Source organism: Heloderma suspectum, chromosome 10, assembly GCF_057233095.1.
Source record: "Heloderma suspectum isolate Gila_16-S chromosome 10, 16-S_ref, whole genome shotgun sequence".
Lineage (NCBI taxonomy): Eukaryota > Metazoa > Chordata > Lepidosauria > Squamata > Helodermatidae > Heloderma > Heloderma suspectum.
The window spans coordinates 41,145,191-41,167,041 of NC_139467.1; the positions used below are offsets into that span (position 1 = coordinate 41,145,191).

The 21,851-nt window shown below is 49.7% G+C and overlaps 1 protein-coding gene across 1 annotated transcript in view; it reads left to right on the forward strand.

Moving 5' to 3' along the window:
• Positions 1-21,851, forward strand: part of KCNQ4 (potassium voltage-gated channel subfamily Q member 4) — a 125,071-nt gene that overhangs the window by 68,524 nt on the left and 34,696 nt on the right. The window contains exons 2-6 of the mRNA XM_084816035.1: positions 6,740-6,830; positions 13,679-13,805; positions 17,804-17,979; positions 21,120-21,245; positions 21,650-21,760. Coding sequence (XP_084672161.1) covers positions 6,740-6,830; positions 13,679-13,805; positions 17,804-17,979; positions 21,120-21,245; positions 21,650-21,760 — 631 coding nt within the window. The remainder of the gene's footprint in view (positions 1-6,739; positions 6,831-13,678; positions 13,806-17,803; positions 17,980-21,119; positions 21,246-21,649; positions 21,761-21,851) is intronic.

Below are 21,851 nucleotides of genomic sequence, written 5' to 3' on the forward strand. Positions count from 1 at the left end.
GAGTTCTGTTCTTGGGGGAGTTCTGTTCTGTCTCTCTCCATCCCCACAGTCTGGAGTGGAACAGTCCAGGACACATTTTTCCACTTTATTCTGTTGATTATATGAACTGGTGCTGAATAGTAGAGTCCTTGGAAATGTGAATGAGAGATACTTAAAAAAATATAGCGAGCCAATAGCGAGCTGTTGGATTGGATGATGTTTTTATTCTGTTCTTTAACTGTGTTTTGTTGCCTTGTTATTATTTTAATCAAGTTTTATTTTATTTAGGATTGTAAGCCACCTTGAGTGCCATTTTTTTGGTAGAAAGGTGGGGTACAAATGAAATAATTAAAGGAATAGTACAGCCTTTCATGTTGGACTACAAGTCCCAGCAGTCCCCAGCCAGCATGGCTAGCTAGGGGATGCTGGGATATGCTAGGATATGCTCTAGCATATCTGGATGGCACCAAATTGGGGAAGACTGCTCTAGTATTTCTATAGATTTTTAAAGGTGATAATTTGGACCCAAAATGGTAGTAGGTGCTGTACAGAGTTTGATATTCTTTATTTTACTCTTTAAAATGTATATCCTGATTTATCTTAAAAAAGAAACCAAAGCGGCCGACAGTAAGGAAATGATAAAAACAATCCTAGATTCATTCATTCATTCATTCATTCTATTTATACCCCGCATTTCCACCAAGAAAAGATGGACTCCATTTAAACTGAATCGGAGATGGTAAAAAGCAGCTGCCAGATTAAAAAACAAACAAAAAACCTTAAGAGCAGCATAGCAATAAAACCATAACTCTGGACAGAGCAGCTTTTCTGTCTTTTCCTCCTCAATGGGATTTTTATTTTCTGGAAATAAACAAGTCAGAAGAAGCTGTGGGAAAGCAGGAGGATTGCAAGTGGAAGATGACGTCATGAATGAGGCAGAACAATTGCACAATAAAAGCTTCACACAGAAGCACCTGTACTCTCTAAGCATTTCTACACAAGGCTTATATTGCATGCTTGTGAATAGTCACGCACAGAAGTTTGCAGGTCCTTTACATGGCATCTTCAGTCTCCAGAGCATTTCCCCTTCTTTTTGAGCTTTATCCCACTTTTTAAAAGATCGGAGATAAGCCAATAACAAATGTTCATGCGAGATTCCGGCAGTGTGTAATGATGGCGTTACACTATAATACAGCCACTAGATGGCGCTGTATAATGAAACATATAGAACATTGCTGAGAAAAGAAGTTTTCAACTCAAATCACATGTAAAGGAGCCCATCATAAACCCCCCAAAAAACCAGAGCAGAAAGCCCAAGTGAGGATGCGGGATTTCAGCCTTGTGTGATTAACCTCTCTGACCCAGGAATTTTGCTCCTGAAATCCAGAAAAAAAGGATATGCCTGTGGCTGGTTTGAGTGCTGTTTTTGGTAGAAAGGCGGGTTAAAAGTCTAAATAAATAAATAAATAAGGGTGCAATCCTATGCATGTTCAGACAGAAAAACGTCCTACAACTCCCAGCATTCCCCAGCCAGTATGGCTGGCTGGGGAATGCTGGGAGTTGCAGGACTTTTTTTCTGTCTCAACGTTCATAGGATTGCACCTTTTATAAATAAATAACATTCAGCATTAAATACCAAATAACACGACTTGGGTGAAGTCCCTTTCTTTTAACCTTACCTTACTTTGACTGCTGTGGGGCAACATGTGCCATGAAATTGGGACCCTGGGCTTAAATTACACCATGCCACAGGAGTCCCTAGCTAAAGAGCTTGCAATGTCTTTTGTAGAGTGTCGCACATGTCACCCACCAAGCCCCCCACCCATATATTACGGCCTGCCAGGTCAACCTGTTTTGTTTTATTGTTCAGTCCCAGGCAGACTGCAAAAAAAGAAAACCTCAGAAGGCTTACAGATTCCCTGTTGGGCTGCCAAGCATGGCTGATGAGCAATTTGGCTTGTGATATATCACAGGTAGTGCAAGCCAGCCATAAGGACTAGAAGTTTGAAGCGTCTGGTAGAGAAACCAATGAGGAGGGGTGACACCAGACAGATTTGAGCTCAGCATGGAGATACTGAATGGTTCAGAGCAGCTGTTCCCAACCTGGTGCCCTCCAGATCTGTTGGACTTCAACTTCCATTGCCCATCATGGGCAATGGTCAGGAATGCTGGGAGTTGTAGTCCAAAACATCTGGAGGACACCAAGTTGGGGAATGCTGGTTTAGCAAATGGAGGTCTCCCAAGAGCCAATCTGGCACAGCTCAAAAGAGAAATGGGAGAAGCAGAGGCCACAGCCAGTCATGGTCTGTGAGAACTCTGGACCACCTGGACCCATGATGTCTGAGCTCCACCCACAGCTGTGACCTAAAGGGGCATGATGAGGCAAGATACAGTGCCCATGCAAGAGGTCCTACCAGGTCCGGCCCTACTATAAGGCAGAGTGAGGCAGCTACCTCAGGCGGCAGATCCTAGGGGGCGGCGAGTGATGGTGAGCTGTTGGAGGACAAAGCTGTGTCTGCGTCCCCTCAGTTACCTGTTTCCCTTAGGAAGTTCGGTGGAGGACACGGCCCCATCAACAACAGAATGACATTTAATAGGGATAAATGCCAAGTTCTGCACCTAGGAAAAAGAAACCAAATGCACAGTTACAAGATGGGGAATACTTGACTCAAAAATACTACAAGTGAGAAGCATCTTGGAATTGTTGTAGATCACAAGCTGAATATGAGCCAACAATGTGATGTGGCTGCAAAAAAGGCAAATGCTATTTGGGGCTGCATTAATAGAAGTATAGCTTCCAAATCCCGTGAAGTAGTAGTTCTCCTCTACTCAGCACTGGTTAGGCCTCATTTTGAGTAGTGTGTCCAGTTCTGGGCACCACACTATGAAGGATGCAGACAAGCTGGAGAGGGTTCAGAGGAGGGCAGTGAAGATGATCAGGGGGCTGGAAACAAAGCCCTATGAGGAGAGACTGAAAGAACTGGGCATGTTTAGCCTTGAGAATAGAAGACTGAGGGGAGATAGGATAGCGCTCTTCAGGTACCTGAAAGGTTGTCACAGAGAGGAAGGCCAGCATCTCTTCTTGATCATCCCAGAGTGCAGGACACAGAATAAAGGGCTCAAGTGACAGGAAGCCGGATTCGTGCTGAACATCAGGAAAAACTTCCTGACTGTTAGAGCAATACGACAATGGAACCAACGGCCTAGGGAGGCGGTGGGCTCTCCCACACTGGAGGCATTCAAGATGAGGCTGGACAGCCACCTGTCAGGGATGCTCTGACTTGGATTCCTGCATTGAGCAGGGGGTTGGACTCGACGGTCTTATAGGCCCCTTCCAAGAGGCCCCTAGCTTCTTGTCTGCCTCAGGCGGCAAAATGTTTGGGCTGGCCCTGAGTCTTACATACTTACACATAAAAGTCATCTCTCTCTCCGTCTTTCTCTTTGTCTCTCTCTGTCTCTCTCTCATTCATACACACACACGCTCACCCTGCCGCAACCTGGTCAGTTATTCCTGGCCACGCTAGTGCGTAGTGCTGTAATGGAACACCAGGCACCTTGTCGCCATTCAAGTGCTTCCTTTCATCAAGCCCCGGGAAACAGCCACCAAATCTTTTTTTTTTAAGCAGTTAAATATTTAAAATTCTGGCTCGACTGATTGCTCTACCAAGCCCTCAGAATATTACAGTCTCCCTCTGTGTGTGTCTTCTTGCTTTTTTTGAGATCAGCGTTTTCCCTGACTGCTGTTTGGGAGAGAGGGACAATGTGTAAGAATTCTTCTGGATTGGTTTGTTGTGTTTTTAGCCCTTTAGGTTGGGGGAGATAATAGATTGGAAGGATTCGGTTTCCTGTAGCTTGCTAAGGGGCAAAGAAAAGCAGACATAAAACCAAGTGATAGGTGTGGCCAGCATGGTCTCAAAAAAGAGCCCGAATAGAGCTTTTCTGCATGAGGCTGTTAACCTGCTGTATCTGCTTTCGGTTTCATTGCAGAATTGAGATCTGAGCACTAGACGAGGAGCGTTTCCTGCTTTTCTGTTACATAACCTCTAGGTGGCACTGTGGTATAGTGAACTAGCGCAAATACACCAGAGGAAATCGTGCTTTCTTGTGCTTTCTCAATTAAATGCCGCATTTCCCCTTCTCTAAAAAAACTCACTGAAAGTGCTGGTTAGACACAGAAGCGAAACTAGGGGTCATGACGTCATCTAAAGAACCTGTAAACAACTGTGAGTAGGGAATAATGAGTGCACGATAACTGCCTCCTGTAGAAAACCTCAGAGAGATTATAGCAACTTCCAGCTTACTAGATTTCAAAAGTTTCCCATAAAGAGGGAGGTATAAAGCACATTAAAAACGTAAGAAGCGCCATGCTGAATCAGACCAAAGGAAAGGACTGTCTAGTTCAGCGTCCTGTTTCTCAACGTATCTGGATTGGGCCGCAAAAGTACCAACTCTCCCCTGGGGTTAGGTGGTCATTGCCACATCCTGTAGTGGTGAATTCCATCATGTCCTGAGCTTGCCAGCAATCAATGTCATTGAGTGACCCAAGCTTTAGCATTACGACCGAGGGAGTTGCAAGACTGCTGAGTTACATAATACAGCCATTTGCACCAATATTGGTTTTACCTCAGTTTTTCCTCTAGATAGGTAGATGAAGACCTCATCCATCCATCCTTTCCTTTTGCCAACAGTGCAAACTTTTGCAAGCAAGGAAAGGAAAGCAATTTTTCCAGCCTTCTGCTTAATAAATGAAAGATGAATGATGGGAATTTTTGCAAGGATTTTCTTGGGTTGCATCATTTTTTCCCCGTTTCAGTTATTCATGGGATAGCAATGAGCTATGATGCCCCATGACTGCTGGAAATCCTGCTGAGACCTCCACTGGTTTTGGAGGCTTTACCATGTTGCCCACACACTTCAAGCTGATCTTTACAGCCATAAGGGCTAGAAACCTTTTAAGAAAGAAAGGTTTGTTTCACGTTGCTGGATTCTGCTGGCTTTAGGCTCATGTCGAACATGGCCAGGATAAAACTATGGAGCCCCAAGTTCGAATCCTCACTCATCACTGTGTGATCATGGGCCAATCACACTCACTCTCTCAGCCCAACCTACCCCACAGGGTTGTTGTGAGGATAAAATTGGGGAGGAAAGAGGCATGTACATTGCCCTGAGTACTTTGAGGAAAGACAAGTTGCAAATATAATCATAAATAAAAATGATGGTACACAAGACAGAGCTCTCTGGACGTGGAAGTTGATCTTGTGCTCATCTATTATGTCTAGTCGCTGGGGCTGGGTATGCTAGAACCATTCTCATTCTGGGCCCAGAAAAGTGGAGTTTGGAGCCTGAATAAATTATGCAAATCAAGGACATACGTGTAATTTATGTTTTTGCTAGCCCAAGCGAAAGAGAAGGTGCCACGCAGTCTACTCAAGAGCCGCCCAGCCTAACAATTGTTTTGCCCTCTTCCCTTGGTACTATCTGAGATCTCACTAGGTGCTGACCACTCATTTTTAATCCCGTCTCTGCAGCCACCATGAGGGCTAGAAATTTGATTTAAAAGCAAACAAAAACACTGAGAACCTTGGGATGCTGAATTCTGCACGTACACTTCACAATCTTTCCCTTTAAAAAAATGAAATGCAACAATGCTGTGAATATTAATGCAAAATAAGGCCCCCCTTCCCTTCTTCCATGGCTATTTCTGTGGGGATTTATGGACCAGGGATATCTTTTCTGTGGAATAAGCTACGAGTCAGAGCAATTGTATGCCTATATTGTAAACTATTGCAGGTGGGGTCCTCTCTAGCATGAACTGTTCTGTAAAGTGCTGTGCACACTGGAGTAGTGATAATGATGATGATTGAAGGCTCATGGGGAATCCCCCCCCCTTGCAAAAAAGAAAAAAACTTCTGTGCCTCCAGCTGTGACTTTCTGCTGTTCCTTCTGCTCCCTTGACCGCTCTGTGCTGCCATCTATTGCCAGAGTTTGCCACCTGCAGTTTCATTGGCTGTGCATGAAACTTGATGCGCTTGCTGGTATGGCTGCCTTAAATTTCAGGTGCCGGAGGCAGAAAATGCAAACTGCGCCCAGGCTACTTCACGCAGGCCGCTCTGGTTCATTTCTCATGGTGGCAACTTTCAAAGTGGGTGGGGAATGTGGGTGCGAACGCTGGATTTTCGCTCCCACTTCCCCAGGGCAATTTTAGATCAGACTCCAGGCTGCCTGAGTTCTGGTTCTGGCCAAAGCAGATCTGTGTTGCCCCGATGCCTACCCATTAGGGGCGGGGTGGGCTTTCGGGAGGAGAAGCTCAAAATGCAAAGTCCCCCCCCCCACTTTGATTACGGCAGCCCCAGTGCGAGTTGGGTCCATCTCCCTTTGAGCATGGCCTGATCCATCCTCGCATGGTGGTGCTCTACTCCAAAGGAAGCCCTTCCCTTTCCTTGGCACAGCATTTAGGGTTTGGGGGGGGGGGTTCAAAGAAGAAGCTCAAAATATAAATAGCCCATGACTTGAGGACTTCCATCCAGACTTGAGCCCCCGTCCTCATTTTTAAAAAATTAAAAAGACATTTGACAGCTGGAGGAGGCATCCCCTGAAATTGCGCCGGCACTGCGTGGTTGTAACGGTCCTGCTTTGACTGGCATAAGATGAGGGGGCTGGGGGGTTATGCAGGCAAATGGTTCTAGTTTAAAGAGGAGCCAGAAGTGTCTGGGGGCTCTGACATGTGCTAACCCATGTTCCCCTCCTTTTGTTGTTCCAGATTTCTCCTGGTCTTCAGCTGTCTGGTTCTGTCTGTGTTTTCAACCATCCCAGAACATCACAAATTCGCCAACCAGTGTCTCTTCATCTTGGTAAGGGGGCTTCCCCAGCACCCTCATCTGTCTCACGCTTCTGTGTCTGCCCATCTTTAAGTCTGTTCTTCATTCCCGTAAATCCCCCCCCCCCACCTCCTGGCCTGCACCTCCCTCTCCTTTGCAGTGAGGTGGCAAGGCTTCCCCCTCGCCATGCCATTTCTCCTTCACAGGGGCAGCTCCGCTCTGCTCCCCTGTGAGTGGGTGGGCAGTGGCTCCTTCTTGTCGCCGTTTGCTTGCCCTGGAACTGGCGCCAAGAGGGTTTGGCATGATTGGACACCCGCCAAGGCCCGTGCCTCAACAAGGGTCCATTACCAGCCCCTGAAGCCCCTTGGCCCAACTGCTTCTCCTTCGAGCTGCCCCCTGCTCTCTCTGAGCCAGACGGGACAGGAGGGAGAAGGAGGCAGAGCTGCCATACTCCTTCCTCTCAGGGAGTTGATGTGGATTGAGCCCACTGGGAGAGGATGAGCAGACAGGGCAGTGGTGACCGTGGCAAGGAGGTGGGCCCAAGGTCTCTCCAGAATGTGGTGCCAGCACTGGCAAGCCGAGAGAGCCGTTCAGCAGGCGGCAGTGAGGTTAGGGAGCGGCTTCCACCTGCCACACCCCCATCATCCCCAGCCAGTATGGCCCTGCTGGCTGGGGACAATGGGAGTTGTAGTCCAGTGTGCAGACTGAAGGAGGGAACCTTCCAGGTGCCTGAACAAAAAGGACTGCAACTTGGATCATTGTGGAGACGTTTAATTGAAGCCCAACGCGTTTCGGGTTTTAAACCCCCTTTTTCAAGGGCACTCTTGAAAACCTTGCTGCACTCTTTTGCATGATAAAAGAATAAGTGCACATAACACCATGTGCACGTGTTCTGTGCACTTAGCAACTCGTTTTTTATCGTGGAAAAGAGTGCTTTTTGTTCAGGCGCCTGGAGGGCTACCTCCTTCAGTCCACACGTTGTTCTGGCACCTTCCCTGTTCACTTGTTCCTTTGCAGTCCAGGCCACCTGGAGGACACCAGGTTGTCTTCTTGGAATGGAACAAAGAGACAAAGTCTCCGGAACAAAGAATATGTGGTCTTCTTCCAAGGAGTAGCCCTACGCCGTTCCGCCCTGAATAACATACATGGGCCTTCTTCAGGGGTCAGTATTTCATCTGACAGGATTCATCCTGGAGACTATCTTTCTTGGAGATCTCTGCAGGCACTTTTAGAAATACTGTCCCCTGAAGCAGGCCCATGTATATTATTCAGGGCCGAAACATGTAGGGCTACTCCTTGGAATAAAACGACATATTTTCTCAACATCCGGAGACTTCGCCTCTTTATTCTGTTGAGCATTTGGTGGTTCTCCAGTTTTGTATGACCCTGTCTTCTTGGAATGACTGGAATTGCTCTCTTTCTCCCATTTTGTACATTGCCCTTTGGCTGTTTTATGGGTTTGCTGCGTATTTTTATTGGCATTGTTTTTGCATTGCTGCCTCTTGCGTGTTCTGGAAAGGCAAATGAACTTAGCTGGTGTCAATGCCGCCAGTGCATTTGTCGGGGCCCAAAGTCTGTTGAAGGGGCCTTCGGTCCACCCCACCCCACCCCTACTGCTGCTGTTTCAACACAGACCAAACCCAGAAAAAAACTTTTAAAATGCAATTTTTAACAGGTTCTGCGTATGTCATACATATGCCTTAGAAAGGCGGGATATACATCTTTATAATAAACCTGAAACAAATAATTGGCAGTAATTCATTGCCAGCCTAAAGATGCAATCCAATGGCTGTTTAGACAGAAAAAAGTCCTCCAACTCCCAGCATTCCCCAGCCGGCATGGGGACTGTGCCCTAAGACATTTTTGCTGCCCGGAGAGGAGCCTAAACAGTTCCCCCACACACACTAGGCTCGACGCTTCAAGAAGTTGGTGAGAGAGCCAGGGTGGTACAGTGGTTAAAGTGTTGGACTGGGACGCAGAAGACCCAGGTTCTAGTCCCTACTTGGCCATGCAGCTCACTGGGTGATTTTGGGCCAGTCAGTGACTTTTAGCCGAACCCACCTCACAAGGTGGTTGTGTGGATAAAATGGAGGTGAGGAGGACCGTGTATGCCACCTTGGGGGAAAAGCAAGACATGAATGTAAAAAATACATAAATAAGTCTTTGTGATTTTACTATATTAAGTGTTATAGAGGTATTACTAATTAATTAATTAATAAGTCTTGCCACATCAATTCCCCCCCCCCCCCCCAGGTGCCGCACTTCACGTGCAGGTCACTTCACGTTGCTGCATGGTAGGGCCGGTCCTCGAGAGATTCAACCTGGAGCTTCCGACATGAAGGGCGTAAGCTCTGTAACTGAGCTGTATCCATCCCCATCTATTTTTTAAGTGTCTGGCCTTGTCAGCATTGATGTCAGCAAATTGAACCCAGTTAATCTGGCATTTTGTGACTCCAAGCCCACTTTCCCCAACCTGGCTGGAGAACGCTGGGAGATGTAGTCCAACAGATCAACCAGGTTGGCCCTAGGGAATTCAGTGCCACAAGATGCGGTGATGGCCACTCACCTCTGGGCCAAACTCGATGGGACACTAAATGTGTCTTTATCATGCGGGGAGGAACAGTTTAACTCCCCACATAATCCTGACAAAATCCCAGGTGCTAATAGCAGCTGTGTGTGTGTGTCTGTTGTGTTGTTAAGACCACACTGAGGAAGGAAAAGGGTAAATTCCTCTCCCTGCGCCTGCAGTTTTCTTTTCTTTTGTTTTTTAAGATGGCTTTTGAAAAAGATTTGATCCATGGAGGGGAGGATCTTTCAGTGGGGGCTGGTGGCTCCGATGTCTGTGGGGCAGAGAATCTGCTCCGGGTTTCAGTCAGAACCTTTAGAGCTCTGACTGAAACCCGGATGCACCGCCCCATGGACATTGGAGCCACCAGCCTCCACTGGGATCTTTCCACAGCCTTCAGCTTGTTGTGTTTTTAAAACGTGTTTATTTCCGTAGCACCATTTACGTGCGTGCTGCTTTGCAAAGAACGGGCTTGACAGGTCCTTGCCCGGAGGGACCTCCGATCTAAAAATACAGGCCAGGGAAATGGAGGTGAGGAAGGGGAGGCTAACAAAAGCAGGGGCAAAGGTGTGGGAGGGATGAATGTGCAAACATTGCAGTTACTCGTGCCTAGGCTCAGTTACGGCTTGGGAACCCAAGCATTTTTGCCCAAGGCTTTGTGGAAAAGGCGAGCTTTGCTGAGGAACTAGGAGGAAGGATGAGAAAGGGCCTCACGCAGGTGTTCTGGAGGGCGGATCCAGGGCTTTGGAGGTAAAGGCAAGGATCTGGGAGCAGACAGGAAACTGGGGAAGGGGATTTCTGGAGGGGCATTGCATGCTCAGAGCAGCAAGAGAGATGACTTATTTTGGCAACATACATAAGCAGATGAAGGTGAGACGACAGAAGACCAGAGAGAAGAAGACTGCAGTAGTCGAGGCGAGAGACCAGGGCATGGGCCAGAGTTCCCACTGGGAGGACCTGGGAAGAAGGGCTCTATTTTCGGAAGGGCTGTGGCAGCTTAAGTGAAGCCTCCCCATACTGGAGCAGGATACTACTGAATACCACGTGCTAGGGTTAAACAGCAGTGGAGAGCTGCTGGATCCCCTGTTCGTGGGCATCCTGCAGGCAGTAGCGCTGGGTTAGATGGACCTCCGGTCTGATCCAGCAGCAAGGGTTAGGTTCTAATAACTAGCAGCTCTGGACGTGGACTTCAGCCACGTGGGAAATGCAAATGGCAACTTGGGGGAGGAAGGAAGACCAAACCCAGAAAAGAGAAACCTTTAAAAATGCAACTTCCCCCAAACTGTCAGAAACGGCTGACGCTGGATTTCTTCCGACTGAGATGGAGACTAAATTAAGAAGGACCGTGTGACTTTCCCTCTAGTAAGCAAAACAGGGGCTTGTTTGTGCAACACACCAAAAAAAACGGGGGGGGGGGGGAGGCGACGAAGCAGGACAAAGCTGACGCTGCGGGAAAATGTGCCCTTATTGACGCATGCTCGGAGGGTGCGGGGAGGGACACAATGGGGCCGCTCAGATGGGCTGCGGGAGCAAGGCTGCTGAGGCATTGGGTTGACTTTTCATCAGACCTGGAGAGATGGAGGGGTTCATGAGTTCTCCATCAAGGGGAAGAGCTGTATCTAGCTCAGTGATGGAGCTCCGGCTTTGCGTGCAAAAGGTCCCAGGTTCGATCCTCAGCATTTCCAGGAAGGGCAGGAACAGCTGCTGCTTGAAACTCTGGAGGCAGTCAGTGAGCTACTGAGCTAGATTATGTGGACAGAATAGGGTGGGGGCCCACCGGCTGGACGATGTCAGTGGGGGTGGCTCCTTCCAGTGCAAGCCATGTTCTCTGCTGCCACATTCCCACTGTTCTCTGTGACCTCAGTTCAGAGATAATGGAGATTCTTCCAGGGGGAGGAGTTTTTAGGCCTAGCTCCACCCCCTGGGGGAACTTAAGGGGGCTCCGTGGACTGGAGGCAGAACTTCTGGAGCCCGGATTTGAGCCAGGGGCTCTACATCCCTGAACTGGATGAACTAATGTCTTGAATCGATGTATAAGGCTGCTTCCTGCATTCCTAACAAAATTAAAAGGGGGTCGGACAAATTCCTGGAGGAAAAGGCTATCAGTGGCTACTAGTCCTGATGGCTATGAGCTACCTCCAGTACCAGAGGCAGTGAGCCTATGTACACCAATTTCTGGGGAACACGGGCGGGAGGGTGCTGTTGCGCTCATTCCCTGCTTGTGGGTTCCTGGTCAACAGCTGGTTGGCCAGTGTGTGAACACAATGCTGGACTAAATGGACCCTTGGTCTGATCCAGCATGGTTTTTATGAATCATTTTTATGGCCAGAGTTTGGTCCATAGTCCTTTCTCAGACCTGCATGTGGGAAAGCAGGACTGCACACCCAGACTGTTCATGGATACCGCTGGAGTGATTCCTTGGATTGAAATGAGGAGGACCTGGGTTGGTGCTCCAGCTGTTAGGGAATGCTTAGAACAGCCTTCCCCAACCAGCTGTCTCCAGATGTTTTGGACTGCAACTCCCAGCATTCCTGACCATTGACCATGTTGGTTGGGATGATCGGAGCTGAAGTATCTGGGGTGTTTCTATCCTGCCCTTTAACAAGGTTCTCAGGATGGCTAAGAATCTAATCATAAGTTAAAAATAAAAAGAGTACAAAATATCTAACCTGCAAAATAACAAGATAAAAAATACGAATGTAAGCAGTTTCAAATCTTGTGGTGGGGATCAAACTTAAGCTGAATGAGATCTTGAAAGGCCCAGAAGAATAGAAATGTCCCTTTTCCTGGGGCTGGAAAGACATCAAAGAAGGTGCCAAGTGGGCCTTTCTGGCTGGGGCATTCCAAAGATGGTTCCTTGACTCTGTCCATCGGCTTCCAATGCCGTGGAGTCCAGCATCGTCTGGAGGGCCACAGGTTCCCATCCCTGCTTTAATCCCTGCACTCAGACCATTGCCAGACCTGGACCCAATTCCTTCAGCCACCCAGACTCTTGTGATCCCCCTGTGCTGTTGCTCCCTGACCTCGTGGGTCGTCTTTACCATTCAGTGTCCAAGCTCTCAGCATCCTTGCCTGCATTCTTCCAGTGCCCTGCAGCCTCCCCCTGTCGTTTGGCACTGTATGAAGACTCCCCTGCCCCAAACTAAACAGACAACTTGTTTCTCACCGGAACTGTGTTTTCAACAGTTTGTTGCTGACACTTTCACCCTGAGCAGTGAAGTGTTTGTGAAAGTTCTGTGACCTCATAGCAAATCAGATGATGGCTGGGGGCTCACAATCAGCAAGGACGTGACAGTCAGCTCTCGAACAAAACTTGAAAATATATACAGGCTGTTTCTGAGGAGGGCGGTCCTGTGGTGTAGGTGGCTAAGTGGGGTGTTCCTCACTGGCCCAGCACCCACAGAGGCCTTGCAGTCCCAAGTTCTCTCATGGCTCTTGTAATGCCCCCGCCCCCATGTCTGCTCAAATGTGAATTCACGCTAGCAGTGTAAATCGTCTCCTCCTCCTCTTCCAAAGAGATCCTTTCCTATCTGAGGCCTGGCTTTTGCTCAGAGAGGGATCAATTATTTGTAATGGGGACGTGTATATTTAGAAAGCAGGTCCCTGTGCCACCCCTGCCCTTTCTGAGTTCTCATTTCTGTTTGTGGGGTCCATGGGGGCTTGTGGAGGTCATTGCGCTGTGATGGAGACTGCAGAAGGAAAATGGAGAGGGAGTGAGGGGGAGTTCTTGTTGCACATGGCTTGAACTACCACTTGGTAGAAATATTTGATAAGAACGTAAGAAACAGTGTCCTAGCTGGACCTGTGGTTTCATCCAAGTTCTATCTAGTCCAGAGTTCCATTTGAAACAGCTTGCTGGATTCCTCTGGGAAGCTGGCAAGTGGGGCGGCAGGGCTCCTGTGTAGTTTATCCCTAGTGTCTGGTATTCAAAAGTAGACTTCCCCTTAACATGGAGGTTCTGTTTAGCTGTTCTGACTCTCATTTATGGAGAGCAGTAAACTCTGCCCTGAATTTAACCCTTTCCAAATTAGAACCCATCTCCAAATATTGGGGTGATGAATTTCATAATTTAATGATGTGTTATGAGAAGAAGTACTTTCCTTTGTCCATTTGGATATTCCCACAAATCACTTTTGCGTGAACTTCCAACATGTCCCCCCTCCCCTTCCAGTAGTTCTTAGTGTTGTAAGTGAAGGAGAAAATGTTCAAGAACGTTGGCTGCTTTCTTCTACTCAGTTGGTTGCCTTTATGACCGTTTCCCCACCAGTTAGAAATTCCATCCATGATTTTTCTCTCTCTTTCCCCCTCCTTGCAGGAATTTGTCATGATTGTGGTTTTCGGAATGGAATACATCATCCGGGTCTGGTCGGCTGGCTGCTGTTGCCGCTACAGAGGATGGCAGGGACGCTTCCGATTTGCCCGGAAACCTTTCTGCATCATAGGTACGCATGGGAGGGCATGGTGCAGGACGCCTATTTTGCCCCTGTATTAGCTGCGGGGGGAGCGTCACGGGAAGACGTGCAGCAGCAGGACTTGGGTGGGTGGCTGGATCTGTGCTTGCAAGCTTTTAATTCCCAGAGGGGCAGCGGCCATGGTAGTCCGTTGCAGCAGAAACAACAGGGAGCCTTGTGGCTTCTTAAAGACTTACACATTCCTTCTGGCATCAGCTTTTGTGGACTAGAGTCTACTACACCAGATGCATGAAGTGTTACCGAGAGTTATTTCTTTATTTAATGAAAACATTTTTCTCCCACTCCTGAGCAAGAAGACTTACAGACAATCAAGAAAAGCAAGATAGTCCTTGCCTGCAGGCATACAATCTTACAGCTGCTTTGAGAGCCATGCTACGAATCAAATAAATAAGTAAATAAAAAGACACAGCACAAAAGTAAAAAGGCATGGGGAGGGAAGAGAACCAAACAAGAAAGTGCTGGTCCCGTCCCTCTGTTCACAGAGGGAAGAGGCGAGTACCCACACCAGGGATGTGGGACCTCCAGCTCGCAGACCTAATCCAGTCTGCAGAGGTTCTGCATCTGGCCCACAGAGCCTCCTTAGGTTCCTCCAGAGGCCAGGACCTGGCCTCTAAGCCTGGCCTTTGGAAGCCTCCCCGCAAGTAAAATTCTCTGCTGCCCCGTGTTAATCGGCTTATCTGGTGCCAGGATGTTTGTGTTGCCAGCAGCACCTGTTTTTGTGAATGGTCACTTTTCATATTGTGATTCTCACTCTCAGTACTTCATGCACTGAATTTCCTTCAGACCTCAGTGTTTACGATTCTCTCGCCGCTGCACCAGACATACCGCATATATCCCTGGAACTCTCGATAACGCTTCATTCATCTGATGAAGTGGACTATAGTCTGTGCAGAGACGAGCTGTAACTCAGTGGCAGAGCCTCTGCTTTGCATGCAGAAAGGCCCAGGTTCATTCCCTGGCATCTCCACATAAGGTGAGGAAAGAATCCTGCCTGAAACCCTGGAGAGCAGCTGCCAGTCAGTGTCAGCAATACTGGGCTAGATGGACCCATGGTCTGACTCAGTGCAAGGCAGCTTCCTAAGCCTTATGCCAGAATTAATTTGTTAGTCTTTAAGGTGCCACAAGACTCCTTGTTGTTAAAGCTTACAATAGTGCAGGAACCATTTTTGGACAAAGGTCTTCCACCAAAGACAACAACGCTTTGGCCAGTAATGTTATTCCTTAGGTTTTATGTCACAACTTCCTTCCTGGATGGATCTCAAAGTGGAGTGTAGTCTCCCATCCAGGTGCTGACCACAGCCCGATCTGCTTAGCTTCAGTAACGTTGCTGAAGCGTATATGCCGTCCTGGAATTCTCCACCTAAGTTTAAAGAGAATAAAACTAGAGTAAGAACCAAGATCCAGCAGCCGTGCAAGAATCTAAAAAGGCACTAACACAGTTTTGAAAACCGAAAGTCTTTTAATGGAGTTTTCTCCTGGGTTGAGCAGAAGTCCCCAACCGTTCCTTGCGCACACAAGGGGTTCACAATGAACAGCGTTGCAGCTCCCTTCTTTTTTAAAAAGTGTTTTTACTGCCACCGCAAGCAACAGCAACAGAACAGCAGAGCTGCTGTGCGTCCACCGCTTTGAATTTCACACAGTGCCACTGACGTAGTACTTCTCCACAATGTTGTGAGGGGGGAAATTGCAGCCACCGTAAAAAATGGCAGTGAGTATTTGGCAAAATGGCCAAATATCGGGGTGAGAAAGAATATCAGAAAATGCTTTCCTGTGACATTTCCACTTCACTCAAAAACACTTCTGGCTCAAGCAGGGAGTAGATTTCGCAGGTTTGCTTCCTAAAAGTCTGAAAAGAAATGCTTGTGGGTTTCCCAGTGGGGCGTCTGGTTGGCCACTGTGGGAACAGAACGCTGGCCAAGATGGGGGCCTTTGGTCTGATCCAGCACATGTTCTTAATTGGATGGATTTTGCATTTCCATTTTTGGGTGATGTTCCTCTGAACAAAAATGGATATTTGTGGTTCTTGTCCGGGGTGGGCTGCACCACCTGCCCTTTCATAGGATAGTAGGGTTGGAAGGGGCCTACAAGGCCATCGAGTCCAGCCCCTTTGCCACCGTGCTGCAGAATTTGCTGCTGAAATCTGGCAGCAAGTCACAGCTGCAGCAAAAGAAACTAACAATTTTGCTGTAAAACAGCATGCCTTGTTTGAAAGCAGAGTTGTGCTTCTGGGATGCTTTTTTTTAGCGCTGCCACGGGAGCAAATTTGGTGGTGGCGGCAACAGTGGAGGGGTGGCAGGGGCCTCACAGAGTCCACAGGGGACACCCCTGTTCTAGTCTCTCACATCCATTTCAAAGCTGGGTCCTGGTCAGTTCCTGGGTCAGTAACTGGTTTTGAACAGCTGCTGCATTTTGAATTAAGCAGGGCCTGAAATGGCAGTGGCATTAGCCATCCCTGAGGACTCGGAGCCCTGCATACCCAACCACGGGAAAAAGGCTCTTTAACCCCTTCCTCCCTAGCAGCAAGGCTACAGAGGCATTTTACTTACGTCTTTACTTCAGCTTGAAAAAAGTGGGTGGGTTTATAATAAGGCAGGGGTTCTCCTGGGGCCAAGATGGGAGGAACAGGGGCTAGATTAGAGATTTGAAGGCTTGGGGAAAAAAACCAAGAGAAAATCAGGAAGAAGTGTTCTCCCTTCCCTGCAAATTTTTCAAAAATCCCTAGGAAAAGAACAGAAAAAATAGAGTGTGTTTTCATTTTTTTTCTGTTCCCCCCCTTTTTTCCCTGGGTTTTCCCCCCAGGCCTTCACGTCTCTAGGCTGATTTGAGGGCTCTCCCGGCCAGTTGGCCCATCCCAAATGTAGGTGGCCTTCTGCCATTTTATCGTACGATTTCAGTTTGCAGAAGGGCTTTAATTATTGCTTCCCATGGTGAGTATCGGGGAATCCCAAATTGCGGCTGTGGTCATGAAAGAGGTCGTGATGCCAGAAACACACCACTTCCCACCCAAATGTAGCCTGATCGCCTTTGTCCCAGACCTGGCTTTGTCCCTTTGTGGAGACCCCCAAACCCGCTTAACTTTTGCTGAGCTGTCAAGTTCTCCCAGCCATGGGAGACCACGAGTGCCACCTGCCGGAGGTCCCAGGCACTACACCCGTTCCCCCTTATTGCTCACTTTGCCACAAGATGCTCATGTGGACCTTAAGAAGAAGAAGAAGAAAGAAGTACTTCAAGCTACCACCTTCTCACAGCAATTCTGTTTCATGGAGTGTTTCTCATTTTTAAATTATGGACTGGGGAGGGGGGGTATTTTCATCCCTCCACCTCAACCATAGAGTGCCAAACTCCGATGTGTGTGTGCGTGCGATTTTTGGCCCAGTTGCGGATCTTTTGCTCTTTAGGTGATTCGCTTCTGTGCTTTAGTCCTTAAGGCAGGAGTGCAGAGCATCCGGCCAGGATCCCAGCATGGGCCTCTGGAGTTCTCCAGACTGCCCCTTTCCCGTAACCACCTATTGTTTGCTGGATACCCGAGTTTCGTGCAGCTTTCCCTCCATTCTAAAAGGCCGAAATGCCACAAAAAGGCTTTGTTACTGACAGGAAGAGCTTTATGGCGCAATTCTATGCATGTTTAGACAGGAAAAAAGGCCTACCACTCCCAGCATTCCCCAGCCAGCCATACTGGCTGAGGAATGCTGGGAGTTGTAGGCCTTTTTTTCTGTCTAAACATGCATAAAATGGAGCCCTTAAGCTAAAATGTGCTGGGGGGGGGGTAATTTGGCCCCATCCACCACTGAAATGCGGCCCCTGAGGGCTTCACCATCCTGGAATTCCACCCTCAGGAGTTCAACACCCTTGCGTGAAAGAGAGGGGCTTTGCTGAATATGGGGGCAGGGGATTGACGTGCTGGCGACAGGCCTCCCCTTGGCCCCATCTGGGTTGTACTCTCCTCCCCTTCTTTTCCTGTGCTTCAGATTTCATCGTCTGCATTGCCTCTCTGGCCGTCATCGCCGCCGGCACCCAGGGGAACATCTTTGCCACCTCGGCGCTGCGTAGCATGCGCTTCCTGCAGATCCTGCGCATGGTCCGCATGGATCGCCGCGGCGGCACCTGGAAGCTTCTGGGCTCGGTGGTCTATGCTCACAGCAAGGTGCGTCGGCAGCCATGGCAAAAGCAGGACTGGAAAAGGAAGCCGAGAAAGCAGATGGCCGCGTTCGGGGTGTGGGGAAACAGCCCCCACCCTCAAGCTCACTGAAGCCACCTCTGATTCATGTTTATCCTTCTTGTGGGGTGAATCGGAGGCTGGGATGAGTAGAGAGCCATCAGGGCTCTCGTCCAGGGTGTAGTGTGGCACACTCCGAAATGCAGGCACCCCAGGGCCACGCCCCGAGGAGAGTCCCAAAATTCAGGCAGTTGTGCTGATCCAGATCAGCGAACTAGTTCTAGCACTTTCCATCTCCACCAGGAGCAGGTCTTTGCCGAAGCAAATAGCTCTTAACTACTCATTCTAGGCCAAGCCGCCCCCAAATACTTGGGATGACCACAGGGATAGCTCACAACGTTCAATATATTGTTGCTGAGAAAATCCCTTTTGCCTCCACCTACCATGAGGATTGCAGCAAAGCTCAGAGGGAACAGGGAAGCCGGAACAGGGAGGTCTAAGGTAGGGTGGCCGAAGATGTCGTCATCCCTGCTACTCAGAAAGTCCTAGTGCTTTGACCCCGTGAGCTCCGTCTCCACGACACCGCTGCCCTCAACAAACCCATTTCAATGAGCGATTGTGGAAGCCTGCATCGTTCGTACTGCGTTCCGGCAGACCGTGGGGCTTCTCAGTAAGATCCATAATGAGCGAGGCCTGCCACAAAATATGATGGCATATCCTCCTTGCCTCCTAGCAGAAACAGGCAGGGCAGGGTTGAAGCCAGCCAGGCCCACCTCCAAGATACTAAAAGAAGCTCGAGCAGGGTGTTCCGCTCCCCACTCCCCGGATTTCCCTTTTGCTTTTCCAGCGGACGCTCGGCGTCTTGTGACTACTAAGCATGCTGTCTCTCTGGGCAGGATCCAATGGTGTCATTCCGCAAACTCAAATAGCGCTAGTGGAGCTCTACTGAATCTTTCCATCGTGCAAGCGGTTGCCCATTGCACTTGTGTAACCAGTTGCCCAGGGTGCTGCACAGCGGGTTGCACAAGAAGAATGCACAACCACTTGTGCAACCATGCTTGCCCAAATGTGACTTTAATTGGATACTTCTCTTGCGCGTAGTTCAGAACCTAGTTTCCGCTAGCGCAACGTCATTTGCGCTAACAGATGGACACAGTTGGATACTGCCCATTAGGCTGAATTGTTTAAGCGGGGGGTTGCCTCCTTAGGTTGTGTTTTAAAGGGGGCTTGTACTTCTGTGAACCTCATCGCTTCCCTGACCAGGCGGATAAGTCCCCCCCATCCTCCCCCCTTTGTCTCAGTGTCTCTTTTTGGGCGCCAGAACAGTCAACACCCAACGTCTGTGTTCGCTGTCGGAGGGAGTGGCAAGTTCCAAGCTCCCCTGCAAGGCAGGTAGCCTGCAGTTAAACCCCTCTGCAGTACGCAGCTGCGAGGAACTGTTCGGGGGCAGGGGGGGATGTTGTCGGGCAGGGGTCCCCAACCCCCGGGCCACGGACCGGTCCCAGTCCGTGGCCTGTTAGGAACCGGGCTGTAGGGGTGTGCGACATGCCCTTATCTTGGGTCTGCGGGGGTCTGTAGGCGGGGGGAGGCGATCCATCCCTCCCCCCCGGAATCCTCGCTGCCCCGGCCGGCTCCGCTTCTCGGCGAGTCCGCAGAGCTGCTGGCCGGCTCCAGCCGCTGGCGGACTTGCGGATGCCATTTGTGTCCCTGTTCTTCAAGTAATAGGCTACGTAAAGATTTACGTACCTATTACTGCAAAGAACAGGGACGCCATTTGCATCCCAGCGGCTGGAAGTCTGCCAGGAAAACCATCCCTCCTGGTCCGTGGAAAAATTGTCTTCCACGAAACCGGTCCCCAGTGCCAAAAAGGTTGGGGACCGCTGTTGTAGGGAGCATTCTCAGTAGAGAGGTCTAGCAGTCGAGAACAGTACACTGTGTGAGCACCCTAAAGCATTCCCAAGGAAACTCTACATTGCTTGGGGGATTCCCCAGCAGATATGTGCCAGTCCCTCAGTAGACAAGTCGGGGAAATACAGCAGTTACGAAACCACTGACGGACAGCATAGCGGGCTGGTTGCTTCCGTGTGGGTGGTGGCGTTCTCCCAGGGGAAGTGCAGCGAATGGTGCATGACTGCAGTGGACCATAGGCACAAGGTTCTGACATCCTTCCTTGAAGCGGTTGGGTTTGTTATTCTGATAGAACAGCTGTCCCCAACTGTGCTGCACCCTCCAGATGCGTTGGGCTACAGCTCCCAGCATGGCTGCCTGCGGGATGCTAGGAGCTGTAGTCCAACATATCTGGAAGGCGTCAAGTTGGGAGAGGCTGGGATAGAACATCCCCTGGTCCACACCTATGTTTCGTTCCAGGCAGGCATTCACCCGTTCACATGAGGGCCGGGAGGGCCGGGGTGTGTGCGCACGGGGGTGGCCCAGGCCCTCCGTCCTCATCTTCCCGCATTGAGCAGGAAGATCTGAAGGGGGGAGTTCTACTTGCGGTCGCTCGAACATCTCTGCGCCATGAGGTTCCTGGTCACGTGGAAGCTTCTATTTTCCTACAAGCAAATGTAAATAGAAGCCCTTTCAGGGGAGGACCGTAGCTCAGTGGTAGAGCCCCTGCTTTGCATGCAGAAGGCCCTAGGTTCATTCCCTGGCATCTCACAAGTAGGGCTGGAAAAAACCCTGCCTGAAACCCTGGCGAGCCATTGCTGCCAGTCAGTGTTGACAGTACCGGTCTAGATGGACCCAGGGTCTGACTCGGTATGAGGCCGCTTCTCATGTTTCCCGGACCTTCCCTCTCAACACAGGAAGGCCAGGGACTGAGTGGGCAGAGACAGGGACATTAAATGCATCCCCGTGTCTCCCCCCAGTTTTAGCCCTCTGATGAGCAGGCTGAATGCCCATCTGTTGATTTGATCTGTACCCTGCCTTTCTACCAGGAAAATTGCAGCCAGGGTGGCTTACAGTCCTGAGAAAAACTCGATTAAGCCCATAATAAAGGGCTTTTCTCTTTTCCGCTTCTTGGCTTGGCTAGTTGGCCTTGGTCTGTCTTTGCTCGGGCTGCTCTGCCCTGGGTTGCAGTTGGGTTTCCATGCCAAAGTTCACTTTCTGGGTCTGTCCAATGCTGGCAGGAGCTGATCACGGCCTGGTACATTGGCTTCCTGGTTCTCATCTTTGCCTCCTTCCTTGTCTACCTGGCGGAGAAAGACGCCAACAAGGATTTCCTCACCTACGCAGACTCCCTGTGGTGGGGCACGGTGAGTCCCTTTGACCCAGCCTGGGCCTTTTGTCTTGGGGCAGGGAGGAGAGAGCGGGAAGAAGCTGATGTGCAAGTTGGTGGGGGTGATGTTTGACTGGGCAGGTGCAGAGCAAGGTGGCTAATCAGGAACTGGGGTTTGGCGAGTCCAGACAACACCGGCGTGGTCTGACATTTCTGCGGGTGGGGCAGGCAGCTGGATTGGACAACAGAGTGGTGGAAGAAGTAGCACTGGGGGACCCTGGGAGTTGTAGTCCAGCACACCTGGAGGGCAGCAGGTGAGGGAAGGCTGAAGTAGGAGAATGGAACAAAATAGCATGGTACTGGAGGCTCCTTGGGGGCAGGGACCTCTCTTTTTCATGCAATGGAGAGCAAATCACAGTGACATCTCTCCTCTGCTTTCAGATCACACTCACCACGATTGGCTACGGGGACAAGACGCCCAAGACATGGCTGGGCCGGGTGCTGGCCGCCTGCTTTGCCCTGCTGGGCATCTCCTTCTTTGCTCTGCCTGCTGTAAGTGGTGCAGACGAGGTTGGGGGAGCGCAGGGCTGCCTGGGGTGGTAGAACACCCCCCTGCCCCAGGCTCCAGGGTGCCAGGGCCTCG